The sequence below is a fragment of the Arvicanthis niloticus genome, chromosome 1 (genome assembly GCF_011762505.2).
Source record: "Arvicanthis niloticus isolate mArvNil1 chromosome 1, mArvNil1.pat.X, whole genome shotgun sequence".
NCBI classification, from domain to species: Eukaryota; Metazoa; Chordata; class Mammalia; order Rodentia; family Muridae; genus Arvicanthis; species Arvicanthis niloticus.
The window spans coordinates 77,151,109-77,172,448 of record NC_047658.1 but is presented as its reverse complement, the minus strand read 5'-3'; the positions used below and the strand labels follow the sequence as shown (position 1 = coordinate 77,172,448).

Below are 21,340 nucleotides of genomic sequence, written 5' to 3'. Positions count from 1 at the left end.
AGCAGAGACTAGATTATGATGCAGTGTTCTTGGTGACAGGGTTTCACAGGTTCTGACTTTGCATTTCATAAAGTGGTATAATATATGTCATAATGTGTGCTGTGTTTGCAAGCTTTGAACATGATTCCTCCCAGTGACTTACTGCCAGTCATCTTCATTTAATGGGAAGTGTCTTGCTGACCATAAGACAATGAGCTAAAGAGAACGTGGTCTCTATCTTGGAAGGGCTGATAGTTCAGAGAAGTAGTGTTTGCTTTTGGTCACATTTTATTAATGCTATTTTCCTAAAACTGGTTGTGGTGTTTGTTGGTCTCTTTTAGGCAGTTAAGTGTTGCCCAAGTTGTGAGTCTGACTCCTCTGAGCTATGCCTCTCATATTTGATCATGATATTCTCACATCTTAATTGGGGGCTTACTTACATTACACATTTTCTTAGCCAGCAAAGTAATTTCATGGAAAATTGCTACCTTATGGAAGTTCCTCTCTTGTTGTGCTCCTGAGAACATTCAAGATACAGATGACAGGCAGAGAGCACAAAATGGTATATTGTATATTTACATTAATAGTTATCTATATATCTATCTAATAATCATATTTGGACCTACTTTTCCAATATAATAAAATTAAAATTATATTTGTTACATATGTGTATATATGTGTGTATGTAGAGGTCAAGAGATGGGTTCTCTCCTTCCACCATGTGGGTGCTGGGGTTCAAACTCAGGTCATTGGGTTTCTCAGCCAGTGCTTTTCCTCCCTGAGCCACTCTTACTTTCAAACCAATTGTTCTTTGATTTGACAAGAAAAAGTGAGCTGGTTTTCTTTTCCTTACAGTTTCTTCTACTCCATTTCTTTTCTAGCAAGTTTATCTCTCAGTACACCAAGCTTTCAATTCGTCCCCTTTCTTCATAGTATTGCCACCTGACCCACATGGTAAATCTAAAGCCACTGCTTTGTTACAGGTGAATTCAAACTGGCTGAGATAAACGTTAGGGCTTGTAGCTACTTTGATCTGTGGCAGGACAGCAGGATCTCCATTGGAATACTGAAACTTCTGTAGAGGCTAGCTCCACTGCCTTCCACTTTTCTCACTGGTTGCTACATCTCAGGTGACTCTTAAAGGGGTAATTCAATTTAGCGATAGAGGAAACCTCAAGATGTTAAGATCTCCTTTCTGGCATCCCAACCGTTTGGCCTTCCTGCCTCTACTTTGGCACTTCTGTTGAGTGAGATATCCTACCTTGCATGGTTGACAACTGTGAATGTTAGGAAACCCTTTATGCTAGGTTGAAGCTTCTCATACAGTCCCCACCCCAAGGCATAGGGAGGTCTAATCCTTTGTGCCCAGTCTTTTTCAGTGTCATGAGGAAGCCCTCAACATTCACTTTGAGAAGTCCTTACCTTATATAATCTCCTCCTTTCCCTGATGACATTTACTGTTTTTTTTTAAACATGGGTGATTTGTAATTCTAGCCCTCTCTCATAAAATTAACACTCAGATTTTCACTGAGTACCTAGTGTGTGCAAAGAAGGGCCTGTGTGTACATGAAGTTTCCCAGTACTGGTGTTATAGGAAGAAAGAGACAACCCATCTCTAAATAACAGGAGAGACCCATCAGAGAGAGAGAAAGAGAGAGAGAGAGAGAGAGAGAGAGAGAGAGAGAGAGAGAGAGAGAGAGAAAGAGAGAGAATTCTGACTTTATCTAGCTTCTTTAAGCCAAGCTTTCTTTTTTTAAAAATAAAAACTTTAAGATTTATTTATTTTAAATTGTATCTGTGTATGTATATGTGCATTTATGAGTGCAGGTGCCCACGGAGTCTAGAAGAAGGTTTTAGATGCCCTGAGACTGGAGTTATTGTTGTTTGTTTTACATGGATGCTATAACCTGAACTTGTATTCTCTAGAAAAGCAGTATGGAGCCCCACCTTCCAGCCCCACTAAGCTATCTTTAATAACACTCTGTTGTTATCTTTAACTATCAGTCCACATTTGAGGCTGTTTTCCATTCTGTAGCTTAATCAGTTGGGAGTGTTATGTGACTCAAAATAGGAACAAACAAACAAAACACAATACAACTAATATCTCACCTCACCCAGTTACAATTTAAAAATGACTTATGTCTATGTGTGCCTCAGTGTATATATGCACACCATATACATACAGTTGCCTGCAGAGTTCAAAAGAGGATATTGGATCCCCAAACTAGAGTTATAGTTATGCGTGCTGCCTGATGTGGGTGCTGGGAACTGAACCCAGGTCCTCTGAAATAATAGCAAGCGCTGTTGAGCTCTCTCCCCAGCCCTCCATTAACTAGTTTTTTTAAATCTCTGAATAATGTAAAATTTAAGTATATTACAAATAATTTTATTTTATTTTTTTAATTTTATTTTATATTTTATTTACATTTAAGATGCCATCCCCTTCCCACATTTCCCCTCCCTAGAAAACCCCTGTCCCATGCCCCCTTTCCTTTTTGCTTTTATACGATTACAAATAATTTTATAAGACATAATTTCTGTAGCCATGCCCTCAGTAGGATGGTGGTCAAGCGGGTTTCTGTAGATGTAAAAGCATGTCCTGGAAAGCTCATTTGCTTCCTCTCTAGGGTTATGTCCATGCTAGAAGGTACAGAGTGAACAGTGAGTATCCAGTCAGTCAGTCGCTCTGCATACAGTCAGGGAGCCTATAAGGCCCTTCTTCTTGATTTGAATAAAACATATTTTTGGCTGAATTGACTGACTGTTTAGGTTTCTTGTAGACACAGTCCTAGCAAAGAAAACTAAAAAAAAATTGCTTTTGGCAAAGAAAATTGCAGCTAGTTATATCTCATAAAACCATTCTTGTGTTCATTTTCTTGAGAAAATTTCTGTAAGTGTATTTTCTAGGGCCAATATGTAAGAAACCTTTTTATGATTGAATAAAAACTCAAGAGATTTTTAGTATCATAAATGTTCCATTGACTTGGCTTGGTTCTATAAATGAAGGGAATATCTTTAGCCAAAAGAAAGCTCATCATTAGTCAAATGCTTGACTAATTTTTGAACTTATTTTACTTGCTTCATTTTATTCTTACATATGTCCAGTCTTTGGGGACACAAAGAAACATTATATCAGAAGCATCTTTGGAGTCTAATAGAAATTTTTATATTTATGTTCATTTGAACATAATTTCATGATTCTATAGAAAAGATCTATTAATCTTCCTGTTTACATAAAGAAAGACTTGTGATGCTTAGTTTATACCTCTAAAATATGAATGACATTTGACTGGTTAAATTAGGATTTACTTTGTTAATAAATCTGTCAGATTAGTTTATAAGTGAGAAAGAAATACATATGAATAAGCATTTGTCCTATTTTGGCTTTTGTTAATCTAATGCATTTTGAATTTAGGCACCCCCCATCCAAAAAGGTAACTTTGAAATCTAGTTCTTGTCCAGAAATTCTGCCTGTATCTATTTAATCTATTGTTTCAGAACTGCTGTGGTAAGAAGCAGAACATTACTTTGACAAATGTATTAGGATGGAGAACAGAAACGAAGCTACTGGGTGACTCATAGATACTCTTGCACTTCCTGGATGCAGCTACTGAATACCTCTATGTTAATAGAAAAATCAAAAAGCCGGTGCAAGAAGGAATTGCGAAGCTGCTATCAGTGTAGGTGACATTGTGATGCTGACTTACTGAGTACAGGTGGACACAAAGGAAATGCTGTCTGAACAAAGCGAGAAGAACAACTGCTGTTAGATATTCCATAATAAGGGAAAAATTATCCACTTACTTATTTAACATATATTGTATATATATTTGAGGATTATCACATAAGGGTAATATATATATAAAATATGATATAATATATATTACACACACATATACCATTGTGAAGCAGATTAACATATGTATTAACTTGTGTAGTTGTTTTGTGAAAGAAGCAACTAAAAGCGACTTATTTTAACAGGAGTCCCTAATACAACACAGTTTTATTATCTTTAGAGCCCACTGTGCATTAGATCTCTAGACTTGTTTATTCTGCACATCTGCTTCATATCCTTTAACTTTATTTGCCTATTTTCTCTCTCCTGATACTGTGTTGATAAACATTTTATTCTATCTGTATATTTGAGATCTTTTTGCTTTTCGCTCCATGTATATGGGGAGTATTAGTGTTTGGCTTATTTCATCTAGAATACCATCTTCTAGATCCATCTAAATTGTGGCAAATGGCAGGATTTCCTTCTATTTAAAATTAATTTATTTACTTTAAATCCTGACTGCAGTTTCCCTCCCTTCTCTCCTCCCAGCCTCCTCCCCATCTGCTTCTCCTCCCTTGCTCTTCAGCAAAGAGGAGGCCTCCCATGGCTATGAACCAGCCTTGGCATATCAAGCTGCAATAAGATGTGGTCTATCTTCTCCTGTTGGGGCTAGACAAGGCAGCTTCATGGACTGATAGGATTAACAATGGCCATCTTACCAAAACAATCTACAGATTCACTGCAATTCCCATAAAAATTCCAATGCAATTCTTTACAGACCCCGAAAGAACAACACTCAACTACATATGGAAAAATAAAAATCCCAGGACAGCTAAAACAATCCTGAACAATAAAAGAACTTCTGGAGGTATCACCATCTTTGATTTCAAGCTGTACTACAGAGCAATAGTAATAACAACCACTTAATTGGCGTAAAAACAGAAATGTTGATCAATGGAATGGAATAGAAGACCCAAAAGTAAATCTACACACCTATGAACACTTGATTTTTTGACAAAGAAGCCACAATTATACAGTGGAGGAAAAAAGAAAGCATCTTCCACAAATGCTGCTGGTCTAACTGTATGTATCCATGTAGAGAATGCAAATAGATTCATGTCTATCACCCTACACAAAACTCAAGTCCAAGTGGATCAAAGACCTCAACATAAAACCAGATATGCTAAGCTTGATAGGATTTCCTTCCTAAAAGCTGAATCATATCCACGTTTCAAATTTTCATATTCTTTTGTTCATCAACAGGCGTTTAGGCTTGGCACTAAACAGGCACTTCTTGGCTGTTGTGAATAATGCTACAGTATCATAAAGTGCAGGAGCCAGTAGGAAGCATTAGGAGCTGGTGATCTCATCTGTGTGTTTATACCCAGAGGAGACATTGTTGGTTTATATGATAGTTCTATTTTTAATTTCTTTAGAAACTTCATACCATACTCCCTGTCATACTGTATGTGCCAGTCTACACTTTTACCAGTGGTGTACTAGGGTTCACATCCTTAGTGGGATTTATTACTGCTTGTCTTACAAAAATATGTATAGGTATACATGTGTGTACATGTTTGTGTGTGTGACTGCACATTTTTTTATTAATCATTTTATTAGTTTACATTTCAAATAACATTTCCCCTTCCTGGTTACCTCTCTACAACCCCTTCATCCCATCTCCCCTGTCCCTCCTCCGATTTGCCTCTATGAGGGTGCTTCTTCACTTACTCACCCACTCCTGCCTCACCACTCTAACATCCTCCTATGCTGGGGCATCAAACTTCCACAGGACAAAGGGCCTCCCCTCCCATTGATGTCAGATAAGACCATCCTCTGCTACATATGTAGCTGGAGCCATGGATTCCTTCATGTATATTCTTTTGTTGGTGGTTTAATTCATGGGAGCTCTGGGTGGTCCAGTTTTTCCTATGGGGTTGCAATCCCCTTCAGCTCCTTCAGTCTTTCCTTTAGCTCTTCCACTGGGGTCCCTGGGTTCTGTCCAATGGTTGGCTATGAGTGTCTGCATCTGTATTGGTCAGGTGCTGGCAGAGCCTCTCATGGGACAGCTTTATCAGGCTCCTGTCAGCAAGTGCTTCTTGGTATCAGCAATAGTATCAGGGTTTGGTGTCTGCAGATGGGTTGGATCCCCAAGGTGGCATGTCTCTGGATGGCCTTTCCTTTAGTCTTTATTCCATTTTTTTGTCCTTGTCTTTCCCTTGGGCAGGAACATTTCTGGATTAAGAATTTTGAGATGGATGGGTGACCCCATCCCTCAACTTGGGGCCATGCCTACCTACTGGAGGTTGTCTCTACAGGTTCTATCTCCCCTTTGTTGGGTATTTTGGCTAAAGTTATCGCCCTTGGGTCCTGGGAGCCTCCCACTTCCCTGGTGTTTGGGACTTTCTAGTGGCTGTGTGTGTTCGCATGAGTGTGAAGGCCAAAAGACACTCTCAGTTGTCATCCTGAGGAACACCATCCTCTTCCTCTTAGGCAGGGACTTTCAATGATCTTGAACTTACCAGTTAGTTTAGACTGGCTGGTCTGTGAGCCCTGGGACCCTCTTGTCGCTGCCTCCCAGCACTGTGACCACAAGCCTGCACCAACATGCCTAGTATTTTTACTTGGCTTCTCAGTATTGAATTCAAGTCCCCAATTCAGGTTTACTAATTGGACAATTTCCTTAACCAAACTTTTATGGTTGTTCTGTTTGTTTAAGTAATGGTTCTCTTTATGAATTGTATTAGTTAGCTTTGTGTTGCTATGACAAACATATCTGGCAGGACAACCTAGGGGGAAGAATCTATTTTATCTCATGGTTTCGGAGGGTTTGGTCCATAGCTTTTTCATCTCCATGTGTTTGGGAAAAGCATTATGTTATGGGAGACATCTGGGTACATCATAGCAGACAGACTGCAGAGAATGAACCAGGACCCATTCTCTTTGATCTGCTTCTCCCAGTCTCTTCTTACATGTTTCCTCAGCTACCAAAACAGTACCATTTGGAGACTAGTTATTCAAATGAGGAGCCTGTAGGAGATATTACATGTTCAAACTATTACACTTTACATAGGTGTAGAATGATAGCTCATTATGTTTTTATTTCTTTTTCTTTTTAAATTACTGATGTTGAATCTTTTTATATTCCCACTGGCAATTTTTAATGTCCTTTTTTTTTTTTTTTTTTTTGAAGAAATACTTCTTCAGGTCTTTTACTCAGTTTTAAATTGGGCTAAGATAAATAAATTGAACAAGTAATTAAAACCTTCCAAAAAGATAAGCCTATGACCAGATAATTTTATATCTAAATTTTACCAAGCACAAGAAAATAATCACCAATATTTCTTTTTTTATTTAAAAATCTGTTTCCTATATTTTGATTATGTTTCTTTTCCGCAGCTTCTTTCACTTCCCTATTAACTCAACTTAGGTTTTTTTTCTTCTCCCTTTCCAAAGACTCCACAAGTCCACAAAAAATAAAAACAAACAAGTGAAAGGACCAATATGGTAAACCAAACAGAATGAAACTGAAAGTCCACAGAAACCATGGAGTGTACTTTGTGATGGCCGACTATCCCTGTGCATGCAGCCTCCCCTGGAGTGTGCTTGGCATACTCAGGGACACTCCACTGAAAAAACTGATTTTTCTTTTGCCTGTGGGTATCAATTACAAATAGCTTCTTGGTTATGGACACCATGTCTACTTCCCTCTTTAGTGTTGGAACCCCCTTTGATTGCCAATGAGTTCTTAAACTCTTAGAAAAACAAAACAAAACAATACCTTTAAGTCGATTTTATTACACCAATATCACTTTCATACATAAACTAGACAAAAATGCTGTGTGAAAACTATAAGCTGCTGTCTCTGAATACTGATGCAAAATATTCACTAAAACAGTAATGGCTGAACTCAGTAACACATACACATGCTGACCAAGTGGGAGTCACTTTGCACAAAAAGCTTGCTTAACATTTTCAGACCAGTCACTGTGACTTGTGACGTTCACATGTGAAAGTTAAAAACTACATCATCATCTCCTTTGATATAGTAAAAGCATTTGGCAAAAGTTCATCATTCTTTCTGGGTAAAAATTCTTAACAGTTCAGACATAGAAGGAAAACTTTTCAACATAGAAAGGCATGAAAACACTATAGCTGATGTCATGAGTGCAAAGCAACAGCACTTTTTCTTTATAATGAAGTACAAGGCAGGCATGTTCACTCTCACTATTGTTTAAATTAAGTTTATTTTATTAGTGTGTGTGTGTGAGAGAGAGGGAGGGAGGGAGGGAGGGAGAGAGAGAGAGAGAGAGAGAGAGAGAGAGAGAGAGAGAGAGAGAGGTGAAGGTACATGGGGTGTGCATGTCCTTTCATCTTTACATGGGTCCTGGTGGGTTAAACTCAGATCACCAGGATTTACTGGCTGAGCCACCTAACCAGTGCTCTCTCACTATTTCTGTTCAACATAGTCTTGGAAGTACCCGTAAGAACCAACCAAAGAAAGCCCCCCCCCTCTCTCTCTCTGTCTCTCTCTGTGTGGTGTGAATGTATGTATAGTATGTGTATGTATTAATGTGTATGTGAATATGTGTGTATGTGAGTGTGCGTGTATGTGAACGAGTGTGTGTGTTGTATGTCATGTGAGTGTGAATATGTGTGTGTGTTATACATGGTATATTCCTGAGTATGTGGGTATGTTCACCTGTGCCTGCATATGTGAAGGCCAGAGTTTGACTTAGAGTATTTTCCTCAGTTGCTTGTCACTTCATGTTTTGAGAACTTGAGAGCCATTATTCATTGTGATAGACTGTTGGGCCAGTGAGCTCTGAGGATGCACCGGACTCTTAATTCCCACCCCCAACTCCCCCCCTCCAGCCCCAGAACCGGGGGCTACAGATACATGGAACTGCTCTTGGCTTTGGGTGCTGAAGATCTGAAGTCACCTGCACATCAAGTGCTTTACCCACCAAGCACTTACCCTTTGTAAGCATGCTGTTAGGAGTAGTGTCTAATGAGAAGAAACTCAGCTACAGTTTAAGTAGGCCTTTTCATTGTAAATCATTTTATAGATTTCTATAAAAATGTTCTGCTTCTCATTGTTGAAAAATAAAACCCATAGCATCATCATTATTAGCACATTCAGAGTGATGCCTTATGCATTTGACATGGGACTTTCTACACCTGCCAAGAAAAAACACTATCTGCCTGAACATAAAAGCTGTTATTCGACAATCTATTCCATTGCTCTGAATCATTGATGGTTACAGGAGTTATATTTTTCCTGTAATGCAAAACATTTTCTTCTAGGTCTGAAGTAAAATCATTTCATAAAATGTATGTAGAAATATTCCAAATTGTCTTTGTCTTGCTTTATGTACTTGAAAATGAAGTCAAGCATTTGTAAGATTGTTCTCTCTCTTTCTCCGTCTCTCTGTCTCTGTCTCTCTTTGTGTGTGTGTGTGTGTGGGGGGGGGAATATGCATACATTTGTATGCACAAGTAGTTATCCTTGGGTGTTGTTCTCAGAAGCCATTGACTTTTTTGTTTATGTTTATGTTATAAGATATGGTCTCTCGCTGGGACTTGGGGCTCTCTGATTAGGCTAGGCTGTCTGGGCCACTTAGCCCCGGGATCCTCTTGTTTCCACTCCCCAAAGCTGGAATTATAAGTGTGCACCAGCACACATGGATTTTTATGTGAGTGCTTAGGATTGAACTCAGGTCCCCAGGCTTGAGCAGCAGTGGCTTTCCCATGTTTCCCTCTCCCTGCCCCTCTGTCTGGAGGATACTTTTCATGTGCTGTTTCTCACACTTGCCATTGTCCGTGTAAACAACAAAAGTTGTTTCCTCACTGCTTTGATGAAAGGCTACACTTACTGGACTGACTCGTTTATTATTTCTAAATGATTTTAGAATATGCAGTACATATTACATTGTATAAAAACAAGTATAGCACTTAAAAATATGCAGTACATATTACATTGTATAAAAACAAGTATAGCACTTAAAAATTTTTTACTTTCATTCACAAATGAGATTGACTAATAGAATCTCTTCCATTTTATGAAGGCCATTGCCATGGTAAGATTTTGGTTATGTGAACTGAATAGAATGGAGCTAGATGCCTACACTGTGGTCCAAAGTTGGTATGAAAACCACTCACTCACGGTCCTAGTTAAGGTTTGCTTGCTGGGAAAACACCATGACCAAGGTAATTCTTATAAAGAAAAACACTTAATTGGGGCTGACTTACAGTTTCAGAGACTTAGTCCATTATCATCATGGTGGGAAGCGCAGCCTCATGCAGGCAGACATGGTGCTGGAGAAGCCAAATATTCTACATGTTGATTTAAAGACAGCAACTGTCTTCCACAGGCAGCCAGGAGGAGTGTCTGTCTTCTGAGCTGGGCAGGGCCTGAGCATAGGGTCTACAATAGCTGCCTACACAGTGACGTCCTTCCTCCAAGGCTATATCTACTCCAATAAGGAGATATACACACTTCCTATGGCCAAGCATTCAAACACATGAATCTATGGGGACCAAACCTGTTCAAACTACCACCCACTAACAAACAAACACTCACTAAGTGTGGGAATGAGCTCTGCTGTGACACTCTTTTGAGTGGGGTGATCAATACTTTGAAGAAATTTAAGTGAGGTGAAGGGATCAAGGGCTCAGGCCTTCTGTTTCAGTGGGGTAGATAGAAAAGTCCCTCAAATGAACAGATGCCACAGTGAAGTAAATGACAGTTTGAGAGAGTATATCCTCACTGAGGAAGCAGAAGGCAAAACCCTGAGTATGATCAGGAGCATCAGAGTAAGCTACAAGAACAAGCCTGCGGTAGTAATGGGGCTACTTGTTTGATTCAACAGATCTTACATTTTGTTCTTTTAATCAAAGTTTTCTATCGACCGCTTGCTTAGCATTTACTTAGCATTTACTCTGGCTTTCATGAAGGTTTTAGAGCATGTAGTTTCTTTTTTGAAATGCTTGTATGTCTGTGTATGTGTTTTTTGTGTTAGTGCAGGCACATATGTGCTACAGTGCATGTGGGGAGTCAAGAGCTTTCCGCCTTATTTGAGATGGTTTCTTGTTCACCACGGCCTATGCTAGGCTAGTTGGCCTTCATGCTTGCATGGATTCTTCTTTCCCCACTTCCCATCTGAATGTAGGACTACTGGGGTTACAGATGTGTGTTACCGTGTCTGAATTTATGTGGATTGTGGGCTCTAAACCTGGATATTTACACCTGCATGGCAAGTGCTTTACCTACGAAGCCATCTCTCCACTCTTCAGAACACACATCTCTTTTTGAGAGCTGTGGTGATGATATTGTATAAGTCACATGGCTATTCCTAAGGCCAAGATATAGGATGTTAAGGAGCACATTGCTACCTCTAACAAAACCAGGATTCTGCTAGTAAGGAAGAATGGGACAATAAATATTGAATAAACAGCTAGCAGTACCTTTTATAAAATCCTGTGGGCCTGGTGACTTCTAAGCTCTACAGAGTGTTATATCAAGCACAACAAAATTGAAAGATTTCCAATTTATTTTATGAAATGACTCAGCATCTCATCTCAAAAACTAATAGATATGTCTGAAGGGAAAAAAAGGTTAATTTATTAATATAACTGAAAACTCAAAATACAAACATGTCATCTTTTCAGTATCCCAAAAGAATAATTCATCAGAATCATTTAGGGTCCATAGTATAATACTATGCTATAATAGTATTGCTAATATATACATAGCAATACTATCAGAAGTGCTTTTAATATTGTGAAAATTAAAATATAAATCCAAATATAATATGACATATCAAAGGCCCAGTAATAAAAATATGATAAGCAAAATTAATAAAGGACTTGGCAGAGGTTAACACTTAGTTCTGGTTAAAAATCATCTTACATATCATCACCTTGCCTTCTAAACCTCTGTTCATGCCCATAGACAAAAGCTCCAATCAACAGAAACGTCTTTCTAGTCCAAGGTACAGAGAATAAGCAACAGCTGTGGGTTCAGCCCTAAATAAGATATTTACACCACTCCCCGGTCAGGTTCAGGGAAGATTGCAGAGGAAGGAGTGGACATAGGATGTAAGAGCTGAAAGACAAGGCGAAGGAGCTGTGAATGCCATCTGCTAGACTTGCTACAAACATTGCAATCATCAGTTCACAACAGCAGTGAACCTGCCCATGACTGGCCCTATCATTCAGTCATGGAAGGGCGAATGGAACCCACCCTTACTGCTGAACTGTTGATAGATTCTGGGAGGGGAGAACCCCTGTCTTCAGTTGTATAGCCACCCCTGAGCTTGTCAGCTCCAACTAATAGCTCTAAACTCATGGTCACTCAGACAACCTTGGTTAAACTCTGGGGAAGGAGAGGATCATGGAACAAAATGGATAGGCATGAATGTGTGGAAACCGTGCTAATTAAGTTCACATGCTACTATTGTCTGGAAAGCTTTCTTGAGCTCCACACAAAATGGATGACTTCCCTTTACCAGCAGGGCTTCTCCTTCTCTGACATTGTCTGGGGATCCCTGCCTTCAACATCCTCTACCTGGGGAAGATGGAGTAGTGATTGTCAGACTCCAAGTTCAACTTGCTCTTTTCCCCTTCCCTCCTCCACACCAACCCCTAAGAACCTGCCTTGCAAGTCCCTAGGATTGCTGGAATGCCTCTCCATGCAAACAAGGGCATTTACAGAACTTTAAAACTCTAGCCAATTATTTTCATTTACCCTGAAAACTCCTTCCCTCTCTCTAAGGTCCATATATACCCCTGGTTCACCCCAAATAAAGTGTATGCATTCAAGCCCATCCCAAATAAAGCTTGACCAGGATCCTGTAGAATCTCACTTGTTCTGGACTTTGCTTCATCCTTCTAGTACAGTGTGCAGTAGCATCAAGCGGAGGATGTGGAATCACGGCTGGACCCAAATGCATACCATACCACACATGAACATGAGAAAGAAATGTGTAGGGGAAGGAGTGAGGGGAGGCAGGTTGTAGAAAGGGGAGAAGGTAGGGAGTTAGAGTGATCATGCATTTGTACCTGTATGAAATTGTCAAAGAACAAATGTAATTAATAAAAAGAAATAACTAGCCCTAAGTATCTGAGACTAGAAATATAGTTCTTTAGTAAATTAAGAATATTTAATTTCCTGGAGAGGGGATACATTTGACATCAATCCCTATGTACTTTTATTTATATTCCCTGGCAGTGCTTAGCCTCGCAGCCTAAGCAAGGATTCAGATCACCAGTTAGAGGGGGTTCTGGGTGGCCCCTTTCTGCTTGGTCTAGGGGCAGAAGTCTCCTCTTTTAGGTTGAGTGGAGATGGGATTTGGGAACACCCTGGATTAACAACCTCATCTTGAGTCTCGTGGTCCTCCATAGCTAACTTATGATAATGTATCTGAATAGATTTTGCTATCAGATTATCTAGCTGTTGTTTCACAAAGTTAGTCAGCCTATTTAAGGCTCAGGGACCAAAGGAAATAAGGAAAAATAACCCAATTAATGGTCCCAAGAGGGAAGGAAGTAGGGTTGACAACCATGGAGAGATTGAAAACTAATTCTTGTACCAGCTCTCATCTTTCTGTTTTGCTCTCTGTCTTTTCTCAAGACCTTCTCTGGCCTTTTTCATGCTCTCTTTAATCATCCCTGTTTTGTGTATGTAAAAGCAACATTCTTCTTTAAGGGCTGTACACAGTCTAGAGCTGTACACAGTCTTTTTTTTTTTTTTATTTTTTTTTTATTTTTGGTTTTTCAAGACAGGGTTTCTCTGTGTAGCCCTGGCTGTCCTGGAACCCACTCTGTAAACCAGGCTGGCCTTGAACTCAGAAATCCGCCTGCCTCTGCCTCCCAAGTGCTGGGATTATAGGCGTGTGCCACTACTGCCTGGCTACACAGTCTTTTCTATTGTAAAGGAGTAAATGAAGTCCAATAAAGTCCTTTGCAATTTTTGGAGATCACTTCAGACAGTGAAATGAGGGATTTCTTCAGATTAGTGATGTCCATCTCTAGCTGTTTGATGTCCAAAAAGACATCAGGATAGGTATGGCCCTCATGCCTCACTGGACAACGACAGGAGGACCGGAGCTATTATGAAGTCCCCTTTAATTACTGGAGGTCAGGCCTCTGTCCCCGCCTTGGCAAGATTAGAACCGCCATGACCCTTCTATAATTGGAGAAGGGAGGAGATGTCAGGGGCAGCCCTGCGTATACACTGAAGGCCTAAAATCAGCCATAAGCCTAAAATCAGCAATAGGCCTGACATACATGCCTGCTAACACAAAGTCTTGGGTCTCTGTGGAAAAACACTGAAACAGATGGCTATAAGCTATTGTAAACAGGCAGCTTCCATGGAAATTTACCAGCCTGAGTAGTCATAGACCTTGTAAATAGGCAGCCTTGGCAGATAGTACCAACTTAGATAAGGACAAGTGACTCATAGGCAGAGTCATAGTGACCTGTCCCCTGAACCTTCACCCAGCTGATACCCTGTTCTGAAAGATATCTGTACTCCCCTTGAAAACCTATGCTTCTGTGTCATCCCCTTTCCCACATCCTGCAATTTTGTGTTTATAACCCCTGTGTTAAACAGTAAAAATTATGATTTGATAATTTAAAAAATCAGAATAAAGTGCTGGAGAGATGGCTCAGTGGCTAAGAGCACTGACTGCTCTTCCAGAGGTCCTGAGTTCAATTCCCAGCAACCACATGGTGGTTCACAATCATCTGTAATGGGGTCTGATGCCCTCTTCTGGTGTGTCTGAAGACAACAACTACAATGTACTCATATACATAAAATAAATAAATACATCTTTAAAAAATAGAATATTTAATTTCCTACACTAGCAAGTTTATTCCACTTCAGAGGATAAAAGTGTGTTTCATACCTCCCAAGCAGGTTAGGCGCCTATACAATATGCTTTAAAAGAGCACCTGGCCGAGGGCGGCGTAAAGCTGCAGCGACCGGGCTCCCTTCTGCTTCTGCAAGCTTCCCGAGGCTTCCCCAAGATGTGTCATGGGGCCCATTCTCTTTTCCCTCTTCAGCCCTACCTCTCCAGCCAATCCAAGCTATGAACACAGCTTGGTAGAATTCTGTAAACACCAATACTAAACTTAAGAAAAACACGTACCCATTTATTCCCCTCCAAAAGTAAGGCTACTTTTAATGTTGTAATATTTCCTTTGAACTTTTACAATCAGGTAGTTTTACGAAATCAAATTATTCTTTTCCTTTAGTGAAGTGTATTAGAGATATTTGCTGAGACCATTAACTAGTAGTCTAGAGCTTTAAATTATGAAACCAATATGAGCTACACCAATATTTTTAGAGTTTTAGCTATAATCACAGTAAGAAATAGGCTACGCTTGTTGTTGTTGGTAGTAACCATGTTATGATCCAGTTCTGTTTTAAGTATGAACTTCTCTTGGTGGAATAATTTGGTTTTAGTTGCTAGCTTTCCTGAGGTCATCAGGAGGTGATGGAGTAGGGTTTTGCTAAATGGTGCCTTCTTTTCTGCCCACAGCTCCCATGCGTGAAGTGCGGGACCTCATTAACCCAAGGACTTCACCAACAGGAAGCTGCACTCACCAGCTTCCCACCACATCCATCTTGATCTGGTTTCCTTTTTCAAAAAGTGGAAACACTTCTTTTGAGTTATTATAGTTGCAAATTTAAGCAAATGGCTGACCATGGCTTGGATGAAATACCTACAGCATGTCCTCACTGTGCATCTTCTCGGGCCAGTCTACGTTGTGTGTGTCCAGCAGGCAATTCTCCAGTTCTGGTGGTGGAAATGTCACAGACATCGAGTATTGGTAGTGCAGAAATTTTTGCTTCACAAGATAGAAAAAAAGAAAGAAATTCTAGCAGAGAATCTTCTCTAAAAGATTTGGTAAATATTGAAGATTCTGCAACACAAATTGGCAGCTCATTCTCTGTTCCCATCTCTAAGTCACTCCTTATCCTATCAGCCCTGGCAGCCAGTCCATTGCCTTCTTAGAGGTCTTAAAGAAGATGAGCAAAGGTGGTTAGTTACATGTTTTATGATACCTCAGTCACTGTCAAAATTATTTCTCAGGATCCCAAACAGTTAAGATTATTAGTCCAGCTCTTTAAAGCTGTTTATACAGGAAAAACTTCTTTTCCAAGTTTAACTACATAGGACTTTTTGATCATTTTCTTCAACTGATAGAGTAAGATTTATGACAAAGATTAATGTGTAAGCTATAGCTTCATTACCTAAGATTAAGTTCTAGTTATCTATCTAGAATATAAAATACACTTTACAAGGATGATTCACATGATTTTCAAATAATGAGTGGATTCCCAGCCAAACTGGTTTGGCTGTATTCATCTGTGTGAAGAGCACAGTAGGGACCGTAATCCATTTAGTATAAGTTTGGTGGTAAGGGACAGTAAGTAAGGTTAGGGAGAGTCAGACCCCGATTCTTCACCTGAGCTTCTGACACTTGCAGCCTCACTAGAAGATTTTCTTTAGCCTAATGGCCAGTGACTTGTACTGTACTATGGATTTGAAAATGACAATTATTTTATTTACAATAAATGCTATACGTATGGTATCCATTAAAGCTTATCACACTTAGAGTTCACATTAAAAGAATATTTCATCTTAAGATTTGTTTTTTAAAATTATCTTTTGGCCCTAGTCCACAAGAACTTCAAATGTGGAGAGAAAACCTCAGCAGCAGTGGAGTAGGAGCAATGTCACGGAAGGAAAAGTCCCACACATAAGAATGGATAACGGATCGGACATCGAGGTATGCAGGCGGCAGGCTGTAGCTGCTGGAGAGCCTGGCATTTCTTCTTTCTAGCATTTTGTTTTATCTTTTTAAACAAAATTTACTTCTTTTAATTTAAAAAATTTCACAATATATTTTGACAATGTTTTCTCCCAGATCATCACCTACCCACTCAACTTTTATCTTTGTTCTTTCTCTGTCTTTCAAAACAAAACAAACTCCCCTAAAACACAAAAACCAAAATAAACAAAGACCCAGAAGATGAAGATATGAAAAGTTCACACACACACACACACACACACACACACACACACCAATTAAAAAAAACCAAAAAACAAACCATAGAGTCCATTTTGTGTTGGCTAAGTGCTCTTGGGCATGGGGCCTTCCCTGGAGTGTGGCTGATATATGCACAGTGACACTCCATTTGGAGAAAACAAACTTTCTCTTTGCCAGCAGGTGTCCATTGCAAATAGCTTCTTGGTTAGGAGTAGACTTTGTGTCCACTTCTCCCTCTAGTGCTGGAACCTGACTGGCTTGAGCTTGTGCAGGTCTTATGAGTGCTGCCACAGTCCCTGTAAATTCATATGTAAACCTAAGACCAGGGAGGTCATGGGCCCCATGGGACAACCTAAATCTCTTGTTGTGCTAAAGGAACATAGCAGTAAAATAAGTTCTGATGCCATGGTGCAATCCCCATAAGTAAGAGTCTTGCTCAACCCTCATCTGGGAGGCTGCTTGCAGTAAATGGGAATTAGCACAGAGACCCATGACTGGACAATGTGCTGAGATAGTTGGAACATTTAGTTCTAATGTGATGTCTTCATTAAATCCATCCCCTCAAGGCTCAGGGATCTATGCAGAAGAAGAGGCAGAAAGATTGTAAGAGCCAGAGGTGATGGATGACTCCAAGGAAGGACACACCAGACCCGAGCTTTCAGGTTTCCTCTAAGGCAGTGGTTTGTGACAGAGGCAATTGAAAAGTAAACCTGAAGAAAGGAAGTAAAGACTGCAGTAAAAATTTCAAGCACATTGAAGGTTTTACTAAAGGAATTGCAGACTACTTCCTGCTCAGGCAGGGCCAAGGGATTTCACCTAGACTGGGGGTAGTTGCACTAAGAATCTTTTCCTACAGGCAGTAGTACACTTTTTGTTCAGACTTTTTGATGATTCAGAGGCCAAACAATTATGCATAGCTCATCTGCTCACTGCTTTGGTCACCTCTCCATTTTTCCAGTTTAGATGAATACCCTCATCATTTTTTCAGGGTTCCAATTAATATAAAAATATGAAATAACAACTGCAGAGATCGCCCATTCAGTAAAGTGCTCTCAGGGCAAGTATGAGGATCAGAGTTGGATCCCGGCTTCTGTGTAGAAAGTGGGGTGCAGTGGCACCTGTAGCTCCAGGGTTGGGGAAGAGGGAGAGACAGATGTAAGCAGCAGGAAGCAGGAGCTGTGACTCAGCTGCCTGGCCCCACAGAGGCTTCCCTGGTGGCACTGCTCCAGCTGGTGTCCCATGTGTCCTGGGCCCTGTGCATTGTGGGTTCAGAAAGTCTCTGTACTCTGCTGATGACCTGCATCACAGGAACTTACGCATGCTAATCCTCAAGACATGAAAAGGAGTGAGTTGTGTGGTTTTTATTTTGCACTGTGAACCAGAACACTGCTGTTGGCCAAACCAGTTCATTCTGTCTTTGAAAACAAAAGCTAAATGATAAATCAGAAAGATTGTTGGTTTAGATCAGTGGTTCTATGGAAGCAAATGCATAGTGTCTCGATTTGATCTTACCCTAGAACAGAATCCCTCTTCCCTCAGCAGATATTGTTCAATATTGTGTGCTTATTCTTAATGCCTGACGAATGCCACAGAGACAGAGAATTCCTTTTTTGTTTGTTTCCAGGGATTCTATACCTTTGGAAAAATATTGGGACAGGGGAGCTTTGGGATGGTCATTGAAGCTATAGACAAGGAAACGGGAGCAAAGTGGGCAATTAAAAAAGTGAATAAAGAAAAGGTAAGGTTTCCCCAGGTGGCATTCCCAGGGTACAGTGCCAGGGTGGGATGGGGTGGGCAGCGTGGCTTCCCTCATTAACCCAGGTTGTGTCTTTCCTTGAGGGCCAGGACTGGACTAACTGCTGAAGTGTGGAGACTACTCTACTCTCCTGTGACGGCACTAGTTCCTGTACTCAGGCAGACTCGTGCTGTCTGGGAAATGCAAAAGCACCAACAGAACCAGTATAATTAAATATGTAAACTTTACAGTAAATGTGAAGTCCAAACTAGTGCTCAGTATGTGTAGGTCTAGGTCTAGAAGCATGGATGTCGGAGCTGGAAGTAAATCCTGCTGCCCCTCCTGAGTTGTTGATGTACTTTTCTTCTATTTTATCGTTTAACTGTTTCCTTACTGTTGGCCAGTCCTCCTTCCAGTCTAGTCTACTGTCCCTGTGTATCTGATGACTCTTTCTGTGTTAGTTGTTGGCAGAGGATTGGGCTTCGCTTTAAGGTAAAATCTAAGACTTCAAACATTACATCAGTTCATTATCAACTTTTAAAAATTTCTCTGTCTGGCTGGGCAGTGGTGGCGCACGCCTTTAATCCCAGCACTTGGGAGGCAGAGGCAGGCGGATTTCTGAGTTTGAGGCCAGCCTGGTCTACCGAGTGAGTTCCAGGACAGCCAAGGCTATGCAGAGAAACCCTGTCTTGAAAAACCGAAAAAAAAATTTTTTTTCAATGTCTGAATAAAGAAGCAAAATGACACCACTATGGTGTTTTCTTTTTGTATTTGTGATAATAAGTATTGGATCTATAAAATTAAGCAGTAACCTATATGTATTTTTAATTGTAGTAGGTTCCTGAGTTTAATGAGGTGACATGTCAACTTTGATAAAGTAATTAAGAGCCCTTTTAGCATCTTTTATAGTTCTTTTGGAGCACACTACAAGGCTGCCTGGCATGCTGTTTCTTTGCTCTTTTTGTTGTCAGTAGAGCTAAAGGTTCAGTTTGGGGAGTATAGTTGCAACTTTAGGAATTACTCTCCCATTCATGTACTGATATTGGCAATACAGTAATTAAAGTAGTGAAATAAATGATACCTCTTAATATAGGAACTGGACAATATATTATTGCAGTGTGTCCAGGTCAAGACATTTGGGGAAAGAGGTGGGAACAGATGAATAGCAGAAAAATTTCTAACTTTCCAGTTCTACTCTTCGCAGAAATTTTCACTTCTAATGGTCACTATTTCTCTGAGCCTCTAGGCTAAGCTTAAAATGTGCCTTTATTGTACATGAGTAGGCTGTAGCAGGATGGTCAGTATCCTCCTCACTCAAGCAGTGAAGGCTGAACAGGAAAAAGAACTGGAATCAAGAATACCACTAAGTAAAAAAAAAATTAATTTTAGAATAATTTTAGAATATGTTTGCTTTATGATCAGTCTATTTTCTTAAAAATCATTATGTACTTTCCCAAACTGGAGCTAAAGGTGTATGCAGAAATCGGTCCTTTGTTACCTTTTTTAAGAATATTTTTATCTTGAGAAAAGACCCATAAAGGAGGAGAATATTTATCTTCAGATAATGGCAATTCCAGTGTCAGGAGAGTAGATGACCTAGGCCAGAGTTGGAGAAAATGGAGAGTACCCTCGAATTTTCTAGATGATTAGACAGCCTTGCCTGCATCTGAAATATATCCATGTGCTTCCTGGAGATGTCTTCGTTTTACCCTTTGTCCCGGGCACAGTAAGGCTTAGATGTTAGGAGACACATTGGGCTTGGATTAGTTTTAAGGTAAGGAAGGCCTCTGCCTCTCTTTTTCTCCTCAGTTAACCAGGGAGACCTGGAAGTAACGTAAATACTAGATTAATTGTAAATATAATATAATATAATATGTCACATATGTATTATACATATAAATTAAATCAAAACAACAACAAAAGGAAATATTTTTTGTTGTAAAGCCATCTCTGATTGAGATCCCAAGATTTTGTTTTTTTTATGCTGATGCACAAGGATTACTGTGATTAAGAGAAGTAGCAAAAAGACACTAAAATTGGAATGAGGGTCAGAGGCTGTGTTTAGCAAACTTATGGAAACAGTTCAAGAGATTGATCAAGGCCAAGTGAAATACAACTTGAAATTGGGCTAAGAAAAGAAGGGGCATAATTTGATCTGATTTTGGGATGGGAGATCCACCTCTCCATTTCTCTTCAGAAAGGAGCAGGTCTCCAAGGGCTATCAACTCAACATGACATAACAGGCTCTTATCTTTCCAATGTGTTTTAAGAAAGATACTATTCAAAACTGCAGGAAAGGTTATAAAATAGCTAACTCTCATACCAAGAAAAGTAAGAGTGGACTCCCACAAGCAACCTGTTTCTGCATTCATTCAGGCTGGAAGTTCTGCCGTGAAGTTACTTGAGCGGGAGGTGAACATCCTAAAGACTGTCAAACATCAACACATCATCCACCTGGAACAAGTGTTTGAGACGCCTCAGGTAAAGTTCCTTCAGGAGCTGCAGTCGGAAGGTTGTTATTATTACAAAATGAATATCATTCCATTCCAAAGTAGCCCTCTGGGGCACAGTTGCTTATGTCCTTGGCAAAAATATGTCACTAGAGATTGATGCGAACATTCTGAAGGGCTTCTATTATTGATTGTATAATTAGGTGTGTAATGATTAGATTGATGTCTTTAGTTACATGTTGTAACTGGGTGGCATATTAGAAACAAATGTTCAGGATTAGAAAAACATCATGCAAATCAAATAGCAAGTAGAGCTTCCTCAGAGATGTCACTCTTCCC

At 39.9% G+C, this 21,340-nt stretch overlaps 1 protein-coding gene across 2 annotated transcripts in view; it reads left to right on the top strand.

Annotated features, from left to right (window-relative positions):
- Stk33 (serine/threonine kinase 33) overlaps positions 1 to 21,340 on the top strand; it is a 151,958-nt gene that overhangs the window by 73,691 nt on the left and 56,927 nt on the right. For both annotated transcript variants that reach the window (XM_076940598.1, XM_034521583.2), the window contains exons 2-5: positions 15,301 to 15,669; positions 16,445 to 16,555; positions 18,441 to 18,554; positions 20,928 to 21,032. In XM_076940598.1, coding sequence (XP_076796713.1) covers positions 15,457 to 15,669; positions 16,445 to 16,555; positions 18,441 to 18,554; positions 20,928 to 21,032 — 543 coding nt within the window. In that variant the 5' untranslated portion in view covers positions 15,301 to 15,456. The remainder of the gene's footprint in view (positions 1 to 15,300; positions 15,670 to 16,444; positions 16,556 to 18,440; positions 18,555 to 20,927; positions 21,033 to 21,340) is intronic.